This window comes from Gasterosteus aculeatus, chromosome 14 (genome assembly GCF_964276395.1).
Source record: "Gasterosteus aculeatus chromosome 14, fGasAcu3.hap1.1, whole genome shotgun sequence".
In the NCBI taxonomy this organism is placed as follows: domain Eukaryota; kingdom Metazoa; phylum Chordata; class Actinopteri; order Perciformes; family Gasterosteidae; genus Gasterosteus; species Gasterosteus aculeatus.
In genome coordinates, this window is record NC_135702.1 from 4,539,910 (window position 1) to 4,557,718 (window position 17,809).

At 48.4% G+C, this 17,809-nt stretch overlaps 4 protein-coding genes across 5 annotated transcripts; 1 reads left to right on the forward strand and 3 right to left on the reverse strand.

Moving 5' to 3' along the window:
- The first annotated feature begins 326 nt into the window (after positions 1 to 326).
- Positions 327 to 3,691, forward strand: atp5fa1 (ATP synthase F1 subunit alpha). Its single transcript, XM_040197628.2, has 11 exons — positions 327 to 503; positions 1,183 to 1,258; positions 1,364 to 1,533; positions 1,619 to 1,792; positions 1,880 to 2,046; positions 2,138 to 2,438; positions 2,528 to 2,752; positions 2,828 to 2,935; positions 3,027 to 3,171; positions 3,271 to 3,421; positions 3,497 to 3,691. The coding sequence occupies exons 1-11, from the start codon at positions 444 to 446 to the stop codon at positions 3,573 to 3,575; spliced, it is 1,656 nt and encodes a 551-aa protein (XP_040053562.1). The 5' UTR covers positions 327 to 443; the 3' UTR covers positions 3,576 to 3,691.
- Positions 3,692 to 4,148: 457 nt separating this feature from the next.
- On the reverse strand, positions 4,149 to 6,507 carry hwa (huluwa). Its single transcript, XM_040197635.2, has 3 exons — positions 5,424 to 6,507; positions 4,759 to 4,957; positions 4,149 to 4,661 (listed from the first exon to the last, which is right to left on the reverse strand). The coding sequence occupies exons 1-3, from the start codon at positions 5,997 to 5,999 to the stop codon at positions 4,498 to 4,500; spliced, it is 939 nt and encodes a 312-aa protein (XP_040053569.2). The 5' UTR covers positions 6,000 to 6,507; the 3' UTR covers positions 4,149 to 4,497.
- Positions 6,508 to 6,534: 27 nt separating this feature from the next.
- Positions 6,535 to 10,215, reverse strand: LOC120831841 (dnaJ homolog subfamily B member 5). Its single transcript, XM_040197633.2, has 4 exons — positions 9,898 to 10,215; positions 9,254 to 9,512; positions 8,331 to 8,881; positions 6,535 to 7,450 (listed from the first exon to the last, which is right to left on the reverse strand). Exons 1-4 carry the CDS (start codon positions 10,003 to 10,005, stop codon positions 7,217 to 7,219), a joined length of 1,152 nt encoding a protein of 383 aa, XP_040053567.1. The 5' UTR covers positions 10,006 to 10,215; the 3' UTR covers positions 6,535 to 7,216.
- A 1,883-nt stretch (positions 10,216 to 12,098) lies between these two features.
- Positions 12,099 to 17,739, reverse strand: LOC120831840 (urea transporter 1-like). Of its 2 annotated transcripts, none has more exons than XM_040197632.2 (10): positions 17,606 to 17,739; positions 16,241 to 16,383; positions 15,924 to 16,113; positions 15,629 to 15,757; positions 15,129 to 15,258; positions 14,968 to 15,036; positions 14,670 to 14,817; positions 14,388 to 14,522; positions 13,942 to 13,991; positions 12,099 to 13,829 (listed from the first exon to the last, which is right to left on the reverse strand). In XM_040197632.2, exons 2-10 carry the CDS (start codon positions 16,362 to 16,364, stop codon positions 13,587 to 13,589), a joined length of 1,218 nt encoding a protein of 405 aa, XP_040053566.2. In that variant the 5' UTR covers positions 16,365 to 16,383; positions 17,606 to 17,739; the 3' UTR covers positions 12,099 to 13,586. The 2 variants fall into 2 exon arrangements, with proteins under 2 accessions (XP_040053566.2, XP_040053564.2); XM_040197630.2 differs by having other exon boundaries at positions 14,941 to 15,036; positions 17,606 to 17,734.
- Between the last annotated feature and the right edge of the window lie 70 nt (positions 17,740 to 17,809).

A 17,809-nucleotide genomic window follows, 5' to 3' on the forward strand; every position in this document is an offset into this window, starting at 1 on the left:
AAGATAAACTTTCTCTGTCAGAAAGCAGTTGTCTCTCTAATAGGGGCTTTGGGCCCCCAAGGTCTCACCCTCATCTCCCCCACATGACACATGGTCTGCTGACTATACATTTACTCAGGCGAGATACTAATATAACAGACGCCTAACTAGATCTTGATTTTCTTGCATCTTAAGAGAGATAATATACTTCTGAAAATTATATTACTCGTTGTAAAATTTCCAGAAGTAAAACGATGTTTTAAAAATGAGGTATGAGGTATTTAAAAATGTGTTAAAAGAATGTGTTATCATAATCATAACTTCGCCAGCAAAACACTCACTCTTAAATAAAATACAAGGAAAGAATCCAGCGCCTTTATTTTGAAGTACTTCCGGGTCACGGTCCTTCTCGCCGTCCTTCTCCGTGTGCACCGGGAGCAGCATCGAGCCCGCAGGACACCGACATGCTGTCAGTACGCGTCGCAGCGGCTCTCGCCCGCAGTCTGCCCCGACGGGCCGGCTTTGTAAGCAACGATCATCTATTTTTGGGGGGTTAGCGGGGGTCGACCTCCTTCATGATAGTTCACTCATGTTCGGTGATGTGTGTCATCGCACCGGAGGAGACCCGGCCCGTTACCCGGATGACACTAAACGTTAGAAAGGATGACTAGTTAGGACAAAGTTAACGCGCATGCGTAGTGACGCATGTCAGGTTTTATGCGGCCTTTTTATTGCAAAGCGGATTTTCCTGCATAAACTTTATATAGAAGTCGGTGGGTGTGGGGTGTTAATTCCAATATAATTCTGTTGTCTCAAATGGTTTCACATTTAAGAGAAACTCATAACTCACCATGCTGACATAGTTATGGCTAATTGTATTTTATAATGAAATGTTAGTGAATATTGCAAACTGTATTTGAGCAGGAGCATCTTTCTCTCTAAAAATGTAGTTGTTCAACAATCTTCAATCCACTAGCACAGACATAATTTAGATTAATAAATGGCACTACAGATGAGAGGCAATGTTACATATTTTATTTTTTTGAGGTGAACGGTGCCTTTTTTTAAGAAGGTAAACCGTAAAACGTCAAAAGGTTATTTTAGAATGAATCAATTAGGGCCATTGTCAATATCATATGTTAGATTTGTCTGTAATGAAATAGAAAATGCTTTACTTATCAGTTCACAATGTCTTTATAAAAGGTATCCAAGAATGTCGCTGCAGCATGTGTAGGAGTCAAGAACCTACACACCACCCGGCCTTGGCAGGTGAAAATAGGTCAGTATTATTGCCCTAAACAAACTATATTGGCCGAGTACTGGTTAATTCCACCGACATCTGTTGATCGGCTTACTTAAAAAAAATAAAATATGAACGTTAAAGGCACTGCCGAGGTATCGTCCATCCTGGAGGAGAAGATCCTCGGAGCGGACCACAGCGCCGACCTGCAGGAGACGGGTCGCGTGCTGTCTATCGGTGACGGCATCGCCAGAGTGTACGGCCTGAGGAACGTGCAGGCGGAGGAGATGGTGGAGTTCTCCTCCGGGCTGAAGGTAACTTGACCGGTGACCTTCACGCGCTGACCTTCACTGAGCCCATATAAACCGCGGTAGTCTTAACGTTTCTCCTCCCATCCAGGGCATGTCTCTGAACTTGGAGTCCGACAACGTCGGCGTGGTGGTGTTCGGTAACGACAAGCTGATTAAGGAGGGCGACGTCGTCAAGAGGACCGGGGCCATTGTGGACGTGCCCGTTGGGGAGGAGCTCCTGGGCCGCGTCGTGGACGCGCTGGGAAACGCCATTGACGGAAAGGTCAGCGACAGTAACCGCGACGCCCCAAATCGAAGGAGGTGATCGCACTGCTTGACGCCGTTTCCGGCTGCGCCGCTCTCCTCGCAGGGCCCCCTGGGCTCCAGCATCCGCAGGCGCGTGGGCCTGAAGGCCCCGGGGATCATCCCCCGTATCTCTGTGAGGGAGCCCATGCAGACCGGCATCAAAGCGGTGGACAGTCTGGTGCCCATCGGCCGTGGTCAGCGCGAGCTCATCATTGGAGACCGGCAGACCGGGTAAGAGGACGGTAACATTTCCTCGGGCTGGTTGGGCCTTTTCCTCGGGTCCCGGGGTGCTTTTGTTAACGCTGAATGTTCGGCGTTGCAGCAAAACCGCCATCGCCATCGACACGATCATCAACCAGAAGCGCTTCAACGAAGGCACCGACGACAAGAAGAAGCTGTACTGCATCTACGTGGCCATCGGCCAGAAGCGCTCCACGGTGGCTCAGCTGGTGAAGCGGCTGACCGACGCGGACGCCATGAAGTACACCATCGTGGTGTCGGCCACCGCCTCGGACGCCGCTCCGCTGCAGTACCTGGCGCCCTACTCCGGCTGCTCCATGGGCGAGTACTTCAGGGACAACGGCAAGCACGCCCTGATCATCTACGACGATCTGTCCAAGCAGGTGAGAGCGCCGTGGCGGCCCCCTCCAAAAAACGCGCCGTAGCCCCATCGGAGCGCCATCGACCTCCCGCGCTTCCCTTTTCCCCGCAGGCCGTCGCCTACCGCCAGATGTCGCTGCTGCTCCGCCGGCCCCCCGGCCGCGAGGCCTACCCGGGGGACGTCTTCTACCTGCACTCCCGCCTGCTGGAGAGAGCGGCCAAGATGAACGACAACTTCGGCGGCGGCTCCCTCACGGCGCTTCCCGTCATCGAGACGCAGGCCGGCGACGTGTCGGCCTACATTCCGACCAACGTCATCTCCATCACGGACGGACAGGTCAGTGCTGGATTTTGCCCCCCCTTCCGCCTCCCCGGCTAAACCTGGGGATTAAATGGCGCTCTTCTCGCTCAGATCTTCTTGGAGACCGAGCTGTTCTACAAAGGTATTCGCCCCGCCATCAACGTCGGCCTGTCGGTGTCGCGCGTCGGATCGGCCGCTCAGACCAAGGCCATGAAGCAGGTAGGTCGTCCTCGTCCTCGTCGTCCGTCTCGCAGCTTTTCATCACAACCGAGGACGTGGTTCCGACTCATCGAGTTGTGTCCATCTCCAGGTGGCTGGTACCATGAAGCTGGAGCTGGCCCAGTACCGCGAGGTGGCCGCCTTCGCTCAGTTTGGTTCGGATCTGGACGCTGCCACTCAGCAGCTGCTGAATCGTGGCGTTCGCCTAACTGAGCTCCTTAAACAGGGACAGTACTGTGAGTATTCACAGTTGGGTTCAAGTTTGACTCTCAAGGGGTCCATTTTACTATGCATGTGTCTTTATGTTCTGAGACTGCGTGCTCTTTATGGTTCAGGTCCAATGGCCATTGAGGAGCAGGTGACGGTCATTTACGCGGGTGTGAGGGGACACCTGGACAAAATGGAGCCGAGCAAAATCACCCGGTTCGAGAAGGCCTTCCTGCAGCACGTGCTGAGTCAGCACAAAGACCTGCTGGCAGCTATCAAGTAAGTGAAAGAGCTGCAGGACGTTTGGTTACAAAATACATTTATTTAAGTAATACAATCTCCACTTGATTGCAGGGCTGATGGACAAATCTCTGTGGCATCCGATGCAAAACTCAAGCAAATTGTGTTGGATTTCCTCTCCAGCTTTGAGTAAAGTGGTTTTTTTCATGTTCGCTCAAGTTCATAGAGCGTATAAATGACTGTTGAACGGTGGCACTTGATCGTTAATGTACAAATATCCTGCAGAGAATAAAGTATTCAAGTATTGGAGTTGACTTGACTGCCTGTGTTTTGTCACTTCCTGTGACCTTCTTTTGAAATGTCAGTGGCTGATGGTGAGCAACAATAATCTTGTTCCATGTTTATAAAATTACTCTTTGCTAACCGAGGGCAGAAAACCTGAAAGTTCCGCTTGTAATGGTCACCAGATTAAAAAGGTTTTTTTTAAAGACAACTAATGCATAAGCAACAGTAAAGGCAGAGTATCATTAATTATCCACTTGCACCAGTCTGGATTCTGCTCAGCAGTTAATTTAATTCCAAAGCAGAGCGCCATCTGCTGGTGAGGAATGTTACAGGCACCGAATTATAAACCATCATTCTGGTAAAATGTTTGGATTCAGTGCAAGAAAATACAGGTCAGCGCCAATGAGCAGTTTAAAGTCACATTTTTGCATTTCTGTAATTTGCATGGGATTTTTTTTTTTTTTGAAGGATCACGAGTCTGAATTCTAAATTAGTCTTTATTACAGAATGAAAACATTTAGATAAATAAAAGTGCGTAAATAAAGTAATATAATGTGCATGGAATTCCAAACTGAGTGGACAGCCCCGTTGATATAAAATGGTGACTAATTTAGACAAACATGAGTGAAGAAGTGCGCATTTCACAATAACACAAGTGAAGGTGGCTGCAGTAAATATTTCACAAGTTGAATCAATTCAGTGACAGAGTGTGTAATCAGAAAAATGTGTACATTTAAACTCATTAGTGACAATAAATTAAGACTAAAGCACATATTATTTAAATAAAAATAACTTAACATTAAAAGATCACGCTTGACAGCGGGAACATTTCACACCCAGTACTGTTTGGTGTGCACTGCGGGTCTGTGGTGTTTATGTTTGGGTACATTATTCTGCTTGACATAGCAAGGGTCATAATAATCCCACTCCAGGGCCGAAGCCAGGACGCCGTTAGACAGACCGTCGCTGTCTGACAGAATCCGCAGGGACACACCTGAGGAGAAATCAAGGGGATAATAGAAAAAACAAGTCAGTGGAAGAGCCGCACATCTAACTCTCTCCATGATTCAGATCCTCACGCTGAAGTTTACCTGCACTCGCACCAAAGTCGCTGTCCAGTCCAGGTCCCACTGCGGACGTGTTCAGGTAGGAGGCCTCCTCGGGCCGCCGGTCGGTGTACTCGCACTCCACGGCCACCTTGTCGAACACGAGCATGGCAATGCCTGGCTTCACATCTGTCAGCATCTGGAAAGTACTGCTCCGACGAAGGTGAGCCACGTGTTCGGCCTCCTGCAGGGAAGAAAAAGAATAAAACGTATAGACCTCACACTTTGAGGTTTGTGCCACTGCAGGTTCGGTCTTGGATGTAAATTCATTTGTGTTCCTCTAAAAAGGGATTTTATTTCACTTTTTTTGTCTTCCTTGTATGCGAATTGGTTTGTGTTCAGACTAATAAACACCTACAAGTATCCAAAGCTCATCTTCACGTTTTCTCCTCCCGTTTGATCAATAAGAAAAAACAGAAAAGCATGGCACAGGTCATGCACACATTGAACATAAAGGACTAAGAGGGGGTCATTGGGGCTTAGAAGTCTAAACCAGCCATGCTTCAAAACAATTACTTAGATTTGGCATCACTAGCCTCAAGTTGGGATTTGTAAGAAGAAGACTTGGTTGGCCTGGTTTCTGCAGAAGTTCATGAACAGAAATCCACTAATCTAATCCCGTTTATTCCCACCGGCAGTGGACCGCTCACCGTGGGAGAGTTCGGCGGAACAAGGTGCACTCTGGTGTCCGCCTCTGACCCACTGGACTGCGGTACAACCGGCGCGCTTTTACGCCATCCCGCTTTACCGGTGCCGCGCGTTCGCGAGCCGGACGGCGGATCGAGTCTGGGGGTGAAACCGCCCGCGGAGGAGGCGGCCCGGATGGTGCTCGGTGCCCTCGTCGACCCCGAGCCGGTCGCGCCGTCCGGCATCACCTGCCGGGTCCTGCGATCGGCCACGGGCCTCTCCCTGGAGGAAGCCCTGGAGGACGTGACGGGATGCGCGACCACCGGCTCCGACGTAGACAGGAACGGGAACGCCACGTCTGACGCCCCGTGGCGGCGGGCTCGGCGCAGCGTGGACTGCAGCAGCATCTCCTCCGCGTCCCCGCGCGGCCGCCGGTTCTTCCTCTCCGACAAGATCAGCAACTTGTAACCCAGGAACAGGCAGTTGAGAAGGAGCAGAACGACCACGCAGGGTATGAGCAGGAGGACCACTAAGGTCAGGTTGGTCACGGGGTAAACCTCCGTCACGTTGGATGGCGTGGACTGACTTATCCGCGACATTTCATCCCAGGGGACATGAAGGCAGAATTTAAGACGAAAGCGGATCTCCGCGGAGTTTCCACGGCGCCCGGGGACGCGCGCAGGTGGGTCGGCGTGCCAATCAACGTGGACTGCTGCGCGGTTGAAAGTGTTTCTTAATTTTTTGGTCTAACAGCCACGTGCCGATCTGGTTCTCACGTGCAAAAAGTCTCCAAGCGGGACTGTTGTCTTTCACCCCTCTGGTCCTCATCGTGGTAAACGCGTTCTGTCGGTGTTAACAAAGCACAGGCGCAATCTGAGGCCACGGTGCGACGCGGGCTCAGTTGGCAGCCACATAAATCACAGATCCACAGGTGTGTCCTATCATGTGCAGCGTGCGCGGCCACCGACCACCGCTAGGTGGCAGCAAGGCACCGGACTCCTGCAGGCTGCGGTGTGATTTCAATTATATATAATAAAGCACGATTGAGCATGTTTTAATTCATGTTATGGACTTGTTGTGTTGTGTTGTCCACTTAAACATGTTTTTCACACGAAGAAGAGAAGTCAAATGGTGTTTTTTTTTAAATGATTTTATTTTTTATTTTCACGCTACCGAACATGTCTATATCAGGTATTGATACATCAACGGCTGGCAGCCGTCGCAGGATATATATATATACAAACATTTCAAATAATTCAATAGAACATTTGACAGAGGAATCTCTTTTAGAGACAACATTTTTGCATTTTGTACACAAAGTAGATCCTTGTACACAAGTATATTTTGCTATTGTAATAATTCAATGCAAAAGATCAGTCATATGAGCACCATATAACCATAGTGAAGTTGTTGGTTTTTTTCATCATGTGTTTCTACCACAGGTTTAAAGAAGTCTACACAGACTTGAACGCACGCTGATATCCTGCTATAGGTTTGCAAGTACAACAGTGCACATAACCTTTTCGTTCAAGAGAAAGGCTGCTGAGTCAATGGACGCCCTCAGATACTAAAGACCCCCATTCATCAGATCTTAACTAACTGCTCCTGTAGCATCGTACTCGTGCCTGCAGAAAGTCGTCTCCCTCCCCGAACTACAACTCGCTTGAGCGCCATTTTCGAAAACACAATAAAGAGGTTGTGATTGTGTCGTGAAACTAGCACCCCGGGCAAGGCTGTGTCCGTCGATCGATAATAACAACAACAAACACACGCGTGGTGAAGCTGTGTCGATCAGGTCGCTGAATGTAAAAGCAGGCTAGCACTGGGCCAGGCTGTGCTTGATGATCTCGCGAGACTGCGGCGGGATCCTGTCGGGGAAGAGCACCTGGAACTCCACCACCAGGTCTCCCCGCTGGGACGGGCTCTTGGGCATCGGCAGACCTTCGCCCCGGAGCCGCCGGACGGCCCCCGGTTTGATGACGTCGCTGCACGGCAGAGGCATCATCCGGTTGTCAAGTGTCGGAACGTTAACCGTGCAGCCACAGAGAGCCTGGAGGAAAAAGAAGGAGGGAGAGAAGTTAGTTTTTGTGGACCTGTTTTTATACTGTGGAACAAGTTTCGTAACGCTTCCCGAATGGCCTCGTTATGACTGGAATGGAGCACACTGAACAAAAGCCAAGTCAATGCCTGATCTATAAAAGTGTCAGGTTACATAACTGACAAATATGGAGCGTCTGTCTTTCTGAAAGCATGACGAATTTCTGTGTTATGCAACAAAGCGGTGCCACAGATGAGATGATCTCGGCCCTATTTACGGACTCCGTGTGGGAGTTGAGTGCTTCGGTGCCTGAAGATGGTGGGCGCTCTTTGAAATGCCACTCTCTCTCTGACTGCTAATCTGTGCGTGGGCCGGCAGAAGCCAGAGCCAAGAAAAAAAAAAACGGCCTCTCAGCCCCGGCTTGCAGAGGCAGCGGAGTCTGCAGCAGCAGCACATAGTGGCTGAGAGAGGGAGAGTGAAGTGTGATTCGCGGGGGCCGTCAGCGCCGAGGCTAAATTTAGCTGTTCTCTCTCTCTCTCTCTCTCTCTGCAGGGGCTGGTGAGGTAACGAAGGCGGCCTGCTGCTGTTCTGTTAGCGAGGGGTCCGTCAGCCAATTGTGGGTGAGGGGAGGGGGGGGGGGGGGAGTGTTCCGATGCCTGAAACGGAACACTGTGTTCTGTCCTCAGACTCCATTCAAACACATCGCCCTCTCTGCATTTGGCGGGGATCAAACCTTCAAGGCCCTCTCTTCACTATCGATCTGCTCTGGTATTTCAGCGCATTGTTATGTAATCGATAAGTGGTGGATGGATCTCCGCCTTCCTCTGAGTGGGTGCAAGTACCGGACTAGTGTATCTTCTTATAGGCCCGTCATGTGTTTCATAAAACTCACCTCTTTCAGGGTGATCGTGGCGGTGTAGACGATGTTGGAGCCGTCCCTCTTGTACTGGGCGTGCTCCTTGTCCCTGAGGATGAAGGTGATGTCAGCGGGGGTGTTGTTGGGCGTCTCGTCCCCCTCCCTGGGGAAGGTGATCTTGGTCCCCGCCTTCCAGCCTTTTTTCACCACCACGTTCAGCACCTTCTCCTCGGAGCGCAGGCTGCGCCCGTCGGGGTGGAGGCGGCTGCGGGTGATCTTCACGTGCTTGGTGCAGCCCTGCATCACCTCGTCCAGGGTCACCAGCAGGTCGTGCACCACCTCGTCGCCCTGCAGCCGCCGCTGGCCTCTTCGCAGGCCGCCGCCGTCGGGGATCCCGCCCACGTGGCTGAAGGGGAACCGCCTGAAGGGGTTGAAGAGCTCTTCTTCGCTGTCGTTGTCGTTGCCAAAGAAGATGTCGAAGTGGTCGGAGCCGTGGAAGAAGGAGGAGAAGGTGGCGTGGGGATCGGTGTGGAAGTTGTGGCGGGAGACGTTGCCTTGGCCCGCCGTTGACGCTCCGCTTTTAAGACCTTCAAAGAAAAAAAAAAGACAAGAGTTCATTTAGATTTCCCCTAAATCTGCAGCTCGCCACGGCACTTCATTTCTATTCTAATATTGATGCTTCTTCAATGTGAATAGTGCCTCTCCCTCCAGAAGGGTTACTAATCATCGGCCATTTAGGAGTTTTCAGGAAACTGAAATAGCTGAATAATTGATCAGCCTCCCAGCTGTCTCTGCAGCACATGATGAGCGGGTTTGATAGAGGCAGAAGTGTTTCACTCCTCCCACTGAGCATCAGTATTTAGCCTTAATGAAGGCATGAATAGTTAATGCACCAGCATGCAGTAATTAGCCAGATGCCTGTTGCTCTTGGAGCTGTTTGAATGAAATCTCACTCTTACCTTCTTCTCCAAACTGGTCATAGATGCTTCTCCTTTTCGGGTCAGTCAGGATCTCGTAGGCTTCCGCGATCTCTTTAAACTTGTCCTCGGCATCGGCATCGCTGTTCTTGTCCGGGTGGAACTTGAGAGCCATCTTCCTGTAGGCCTTCTTGATCTCATCTTCATTGGATTCAGGGATGACACCCAGGACTTTGTAGAAGTCTTTGCCTGTGGGCTTGATGGCCAGGCAGGGCGTGTCCGGCTCAGACTTGGTGCTTTCCTGTTGAAAATAAGAAAAATGAGCCTTTTAGAACATTTAGTTGCCATAAAAACCATTTCCATTCATAAAATAAAAATGCTCTTTTGCAGAGCGAGAGACAGAGAGAGAGAGGGAGTCACGAGGGGAACAAGATTTCCCCCAACTACCGAGATTCTCTGCAGCGATTGGCTGAACGCGAATCGGCGACTCCATAGCAACAGAAATCAGTCAATGATGATAAAGAACAGAGATGCTTCTACGAGATGTTTTACAGCGGATCGACTATTACCTTAAAACGTAGTATTTCAACAGCTTAAATTTACAATAATTCAGGGATTTGTTTAACAAAGAAAAAAAGTAGCGCTAACGAGACAAAACTGTTAAATAATTCATTAATGTAACTTACCGCTGACGACGAAGAGCCCGAGCTGTCTCCTCTGTGCATTACTCGCACTTTGCACTTGACGTTGACATTTTTGTGCTTAACGCCGAACTGAGTCCAGATGAGAACCATGATGTCCGCTGCGAGCTTTTTATGTTGCGCTGTCCTTGGTGCTGAAGTCTGCTGCTGCTGGTGCTGGTGCTGCTGCGTCCTGCCTGAGTTCTCCGCCGGCTCTCCTTTAAATACCGCCGCGGCAGCTCGGCTACTATCCACTCACACCGCCCACGCGGCGTGACCGAGCTTTCCCCGGTCCGCCTCGTTCCCACCGTGCGGCATCGGGATGGGGCGGGCGGGGCGGGGCGAGGAGGGGATGCCGGTGTCCTCCGGTGGCTCGGCGGAAAGCCATTGGTGCTCCGGCGGTGATGACGCGGATGTTGCAGCCTCCCGCTCCATGTCGAGGCTCGCTTCCGGAGTTCTGCAAAGTCAGTCACGACTCGGTACACGGTGTTTCTTTTTTTAATTTATTTATTTTATTTATATCACAGACTGCACAGGTCGAGCAGACCGCCGCTGCGTGTCCAGACACTGTTCCAGACAGTCACCTGTTTCCCCAAACGACTGTTTATGCCTTTCTTTAGATGTCAGTTATGTAACTTCGCTGTGGATGAAAGAAAAATTCTGCACTGATTTGAACAATCTTTCATTTAAACTCAAGGAAATACATTCACAGAAGTACTATGAACAAAATGTACTCAAAGTAGAAAAAGGACTGATATATTAGGGAGGCATGCAGGCAGCATTGCACAGATGGTTGCGGTGGAGTTAGTTTGAAGTAAATCTCACATTTAGGCAGATTAGAGAGTCCAAGATGAATCTGAGGTTGAAGGAAATAATGGCAGCAGTTATCATTAAGGGGTGAGGGTGAAAGAAAATGTGGACCTTAAAGCTCGGCAGAATCCAAAGTGTAAATTACAACCTTAATAGACTGACACTAAATGTTTTCTGGTTAATTTCAGTTGAAAATGAACATGGAGCCAATCTGTCCTGTTAATTAAGTTTTCACTGAAAGGTCAAAAAGCTTTAAAGCGGCAGCATTTATGAGACCATTGGATTGTGCAGGTGTGCATGTCAATGCTTCCACCCCCGTGGTTCTGCATAGCAATCATAGTGCTTCAGACAATACATGCAAATGAACCATTTAACAGCCAACAGCTGTACAAGGAGGGGACATCTTGAAGTTACGTAATTGAGATGTGTTAGAGCTGTTTTTGGTGGGTGTTCACATAAATTGCTCCAGTAAAATCTCAAGATATCACCTCTAAATCGTGTTGACTGACTGAAGGACACAATGATGCCTTCCCAGAAACAGCAATGGACATTTTTTGAGTCAGGTGTTTCCATAATAACAATAATAATAATAATAATAAGTGGTTGTATAATATTACAAAATAACTATACAGGTTAAACTCTACTGCAGTTCTGTGCAGGATGAAGGTGATTTATGGGTATAGATCATAATGTCTAGCAATAATTAAGCTTATTCTACTCTCATTTGTAAAGTGGGGTACTTGTCCACAAAATGTATACCTGTATCATCCATGGAGCAACCCCCAAAACGCACAAAACCACACAACAATGTTGACCTGTATCTACAAGTCATCACTGCACGTAGTCCACTCTTTTGGCAAAAAAAAAAGAAGCAAGTCAGCTTGAACTCCGCTTTCAATGTTTCAGCATTTCTAATCAGGGTCGTAGATTACGACACTGACTCGACTGTGCAGCCGTGGATGAGGAAGTCGGTGTCACGGGGAGCGCACATACATGGCAGTGCTTCCTGTTCGTCCGTCCAATCGGAGCGTTTGGAGTTTCCTGCAGATCCTCGTTCCGTCTCACAGGAAGCTGCAGACAAATTTGGTTGGAAGGCGTGGAGCGCGCGGCGTCACGCGGCGTCACGCGGCTCCTCCCCGCTGAGAGCGATACTGAATCACAGCGGCCCACGGGAACAGTCTGGGTGTTGTTGGGCTGTTTTCTTTTTCACGCATTCACACTGTCTCTCGTGGAACACACACATACAAAGTTTCCTGTCAGTCTCGGGGAGAATCGATCACGCAGCTGAGCTGTTCTCGTGGTGTTGTTTGGTCCTCTCGCATGTCCAGAAGTAGATGGATCGTCTCTGAGCAGCTGACAGGATCCGTGGTGATCACTCTCATGGATAACAGATGACACACTTTGTCACAATTTATTCATTTATACAAGAATATAAACTGTATGATTATTTATGTAACCTTTATATCGTAAAAGTCTCCACTGCTGAGAAAGACTTTGTGTTTGTGGTACACAACTGTTGAAAAAAAGCCATAAGACCCAAAGTATTTCCTGATCTGAACCTAATATTTGCTCATTTGTAGAGCTTACTTTAAGGAGGGTACATTCACTGGAAATGCCATTTCTGTAGATGGGCTTTTTTTATTGCTTTATTGGCGTTTAGACAATTTTAACAAATCTCATGTAATATTTCTATATCCGTTTTAATTTCCTAAATATGGATCACAAATGACTCTTCAGAACACCCCCATACGTAGTATAGTATTACCAGTCTCCCCCGGTTCTTTTGCCACTTATGATGCATGTTATCCTCTTTTTGTTAATACCACACGGTTATAAAACACTTGGTTATGTGAGACCTGCTGTTCCCAACCGACGGCCGCTGGAGTCGACACGCCGCCGCTGTGCAGAGACAAAGGAACATGCTTCTTTCAGAGTGTGTGGAGGCCTCAGCCTCGTCCCCGCATGGGAGCTGCCTGCAGGCCGCTCCGGAAGGTGAATCACATCGCCGTGAGCAGAAAGTACTGGCGCAGGGGAGGTGACAACAACCTCATCTCGCACCATCCCACCGCCAACGCTTACCCCAAGTATCTCAAAAGGTCTCTGCGTGAATCGACGGGTGAAAAAAGGCCAACTGACTGAGGTCACTCTTTACCTGAAGGGGGCGGAAAAATGAACCGGGGGCCGTTGGAACGACTTTGGAATATGAAGTAGAAAAAGGTTTGAGATATTGGGATAAAATGCACTACAGAAAGAAATGACACATTCAAGGAAAGAACAAATCTGTCATAACAAGTCATATTTTATCACCATCCAAGAACACGAGACGTTCTCATTGTCAAGTCCTTTCCCTTCCCTCGTCTCGCACCTTCTCCCCCGACGCACTGCGCCTCCCACACGTGCCTGAGAGTGTGACTGTCTGTCATGTGTCCCACCGGCTTGACGAGCGCAACGGGGCCCGGAGCACCAGACACACACAGATTTACTCATAAATGTAAATATAAATGGAGAAAAGGGAGCCTCACATACATATCAGCTGACATCTTTGTGGCCTCCCTTCATTAGAGATGAAAAAATCTGGTTGCTTAAGGGAAAAGTGGAGCGAGGTTGTCCTAAGAAGGATGATAAGGTCACCTTTTCACTCTTTTTTGTATTTGTTTTTTTTGTAATGATGTAAAACATCACCAAAGTAAAAAAGTTTTGCGAACTGGTTATTTAAAGGACAAACGGAGGGATCTTTCCTTGCAAAGTGCTGCCCCCTGCTGATAAAATAGCTGTACTGCCAGCCATTTTATATAACATACACGGTTATGTAAAAGAGGAAATATTAAGACTTTACATCCCCCTACCATTCCCTCAGTTTCACACTCAGTGTAAGAACATCTCCTCTAATGACACAGAGCTTCTCTGCAGCTGCTGTCCGGCCCAAACTGGACCTCGTCTTGGCTGCCGCTCTGCTGACTGAGTGGCGCTTTCTCTGAGGCCTCCAACCGTGTGCGGCAGCGGCGGTTCTCCTCGGGGTAGGAGACCACAGACAGAGGAAGTCTGCAGATGGCGGCCGTCTCAGAGGAAACGAGGAGGAAGATGAGAGTCGACAGGCAGAAAGGCCACGTGCAGGCTGGTAATGCGAGCTGAAAGGGGATTTTCAGAGGATGTCAAAGGCATGGCACATGAAATGAGAGATATATCCCGGTTCAGATTACGTTATTAGGCGTTGACTAGGGAGGGACGTTTTTCACTTACCATAGACATCAGCTTTGATATCGCTGCAGTCAAGTATGCGCAGAAAAGTGCTGGAAAGAAACATTTTTACAGTTCAATTTTGTGTTACTGATTGGACGGAAAGGCAAACTACAACTTGACATTACAAACCCACCTGGATTTACTTCTAGAATTCCACTGCTTGATTAGCAAATGTCTGACTGATAAAATCTACAACTGACTGTTTTTACAGGGAAAATCTTACAACTTCAGGATTGTTGTTTGAAAAAGAGTCAATCTGAAACCAAAGACTCATTGTCTCAAAAGTTATTAAGAATTTCAGGTAGCAAAGTGTGTACAATCTGATCAGTTCGCTGCCATTCAAGGACACTTACCACAGCATGGACATAAACACATTTGGCAATAAGAGCGACCAGTTCCAGTTTCCTGTGGCGGAGAATATTGAGCGGTCGCATCATCGATCTTACCACATGTTAGAGCCAGTAGATGCGTTTTCCAGGTTATGACATAGAAGACCCCTCCGATGGCAACGCAGGACAGAGCGCAGTTATATCCCCACAGCCCGGAGTAAATGTCCTCGCGAGGGGCTGCGAGAGCAAGACCTGCATCACAGAGACCAGCGCAATGTTCAATGCAATGTCCTACAGCAAGCAACCGCACAAACTATTAATGCCAAGGTGCCCTTTGAAGGCCCACAGCTGCCGCTGCAGACATATTGTGCATACTCAGATGGTGTGGCATCTTTTCACCAGATAACATGCCAACAGCAGAGCCCCACATGGCCTGAGCACAGATCGTCGGTGAGGAAAGCAGCAGGGCCAGAAGGATGAGGCTTCCTGTCCAAGGACTGCTGCAGCCGTACACCTGGCCAACACCAACGGGCAGCGACAGGAATAGCTGCAGATGGAAGGCCTCCGTTACTTACTGTTTAAAACAGTTTTAGACAATCGTCATCATCACGTACGTGCAGCACGGCCAATGTGATGCGTCAGATTGTGTGGAGATTTTTAATGGGGCTACCGGGCCGTTGACATTGCCGTCACATACTCGAGAGACATCAAGGCTTTCCATGGAGTCATTAGCAGGGTGCAGATGGTCCTTTGGCTGCATGTCCGCCTGAGATTGCAGAAAAAGTAGGCCACGTTTTCATTTGCACTCATGCGCTGTTGTATGTGGATCTTTGTCTGTTTGGCAGTGTCGTGCTGCACCTGAGGAAAGTAGGGGTGATTGGCTCCCGTGGCCGCAACGTGCAGACAGACCAACATATTAAAGGGCAGGGTTAATATTGGGAGGTCCCATTTGCAGGCAACAGATGACAAAGCGCTGGAGACAACCGGGCTGTGAACAGAAGAAATGGATTACTGATTGACCCAAAAAGGCAAATTACCAAACGCTGACGGAAGCCCATCTGGATCGATTCAAACTAGCTCTCGGATTTGAGCGCTTGTAGAGGCTAGTTGGCTGGCTGATGAAATCAAAATAGTCTTTTTGCCAGACAAAATGTGTGTAGATGAGTCAGGCGGGGGGCTCCTCTCTAACGTCGTCTTACTTAGTGAGTTGTCATCTCAGCGCGGAAACATCGCCGCCTGAGACGCTGCTTTTAAAAGTCTGAAATCGAGGACTCTTTGTTTGAAAATTTGCTCACAATTTCAAACGGCCAAATGTGTGCAATCAAACGAAATCAGGGGACATTGAAGAGGACACGTACCACAACATGGACAAGAACATATTTGGCAATAGCAGCCACCAGTACCAGCTTCCTTTGGCAGAGAACACCGCCATCAGTATGCCGATCAACGTTCCATTGTAGCCGTGTAAGCCCACTGATATGGCTTCCCTGTGGTCAATGGGACAGACACGCAAAACACAGTTAAATGGGACACACGCCATGAAAGACAAAGAGTAGCCGCGCGGGGGGGGGGGGGGGGGGGGCACAACTGGAAGCGACGGCGCCTCAAAAGGAGGTAAATGCTGTTTAAAAGGACAAAGACATGCAGTCCGACCTGTTTTGTCCCAGCAAGAAGGCGGACGCAGTGGAGACAAAGGTAGCGAGCAGACCGCTCAGAGCCCACCAAGGGTCCTGCAGGAAGAGGCCGGCCGTGACGAGGAGCCCGCTGAGAGGGTTGTTCACAAACATGACCTGGGCTACGCCTCGACAGGTCCAGTCCAGCAGTTGGACGACTGCCGGCTGCCCTGTCGTTGACGGACAGGGACGTCATTCTGTCATCTCCCGCATTACCATTCAAATTTCTACATTTTCATTAGCTCTCAAGTGTCGCTGTCACGTGACCTTTGAAGACTGGACAGGTTCATCGCCTACTTTTCACCCACTCTCTGCAGAGGCGCATGTCCCCGGTGACGAGGCCGACAGCTCTGGAGAGGGAGGAGCATGTCGGAGCTCCTTCCTGTGGAGGCCGGAGGCCGCCGTCCTCACTCGATGACATCACAGTTCACCACAGGAGTCTTTTCGACAGCGGCGGAAGTAAAACAACATCATTTGTTGTTGTTGAAAGAAAACAATAATTGTGTGTAGCTTACGTATTCTTTGACTCCCTACAAGATATATCTGTATTTTTGGGAGTTAAGACAACAATTCGCTGCAACTGGGGAAGGAATAAACTTATTTATGAGCGATAATCAGTTGTGTTTACAGGCCTCAAGGTGTATCCATAGAAACAGAATGGACTTCCTGTTCGGACATGAGGGCTCTGTGGTGTCACGTGTATGGATTGACACACTAACGTCTTGTTGCCCAAATGCGTTATTTGCGTATCATGTAACGTTGTCGTCAGTTAAAAAAATGTTACTCATCTTCCTTTTACTGTAATCTAAGTGAATTCATCTTAGTTTGTTGTATCTTACTGTTCCTTCATTATAATATTCACGTAAACTATATCTCAACGTCTCTAAATGTTGCAAAAAAATGCAAAATATGCAAAGCAGGTGACATTTTGACATGATAATATCCCGTATTGTTATCTTCCCTCGTCCCCTCAGGTGGGAACAACTCCAACCGAGAAATGTCACATTAACTTTCAACTTCCGCGTCAGTTTGTCGCGTCGTTTTCTATTCTTTTGATGAGAAAAAAAAAAAAAGAGTTTCTTTTTTGAAGGCGTGATCAAAGCAGGTTTACGGAATAAGTTCCCACTGCGCCTGTTTCTAGTTTTCACAGAGCGCTGCACCTCTTGATCTCTCAGCCTCCTTCCTTGTCTGTGCCACAACACTTCTTAAGAATCAACCAGTGTAGAAACCCGTGAACTCCACTCTGCCACAACTGGTGTCGTGAATAGAAACCTCTCTATATATATATATATATCCTGTTATCCAACCCTCCGTGTGTCCAAAGGTATTTCAGACCACGATGTTCTTGACTATTGTCTTGTGTTTCCTGTGTTTGAGCGTTTTGATGAGGCCCCTTGAACTTGGTTTAAGACGTGTGCTTTTCTTCTTTACGAAAACACACCTTTCAAATAATAAGAAAATCAAAGATTGCAACAACTCGTCATTACTAGTTCAAAATTATAAGCCGCTTGAACTAGATTAATTCCTGTTGTTTGTATTGGTTTAACTTTATAGTGGGCTGCTATTGAATGTAATTCTCTTTCTTAGCAAAATAAAGCACCGCATACACAAAAGATGAGTAATTAATCCTCTCACATAGTAAATAATCAAAATAAATCTTACCTCTCTAAGATGAAGATAAGTCACAGCACTGTTACGAAGGGATGCGTCTCGATAATAAAAAAGGGTGCGTTGGCTGCTTATGAAAGCCTTCAAAAAAAAACCTTTCCTGCCTCTTTTGTGGAGGACGTCCCGCCAAGAGCAAAGGCCAAAGTCTTTCTTTTCATCCCAGCAGCTAATCAGGGATAAGAATGTTCTTATTAGGGA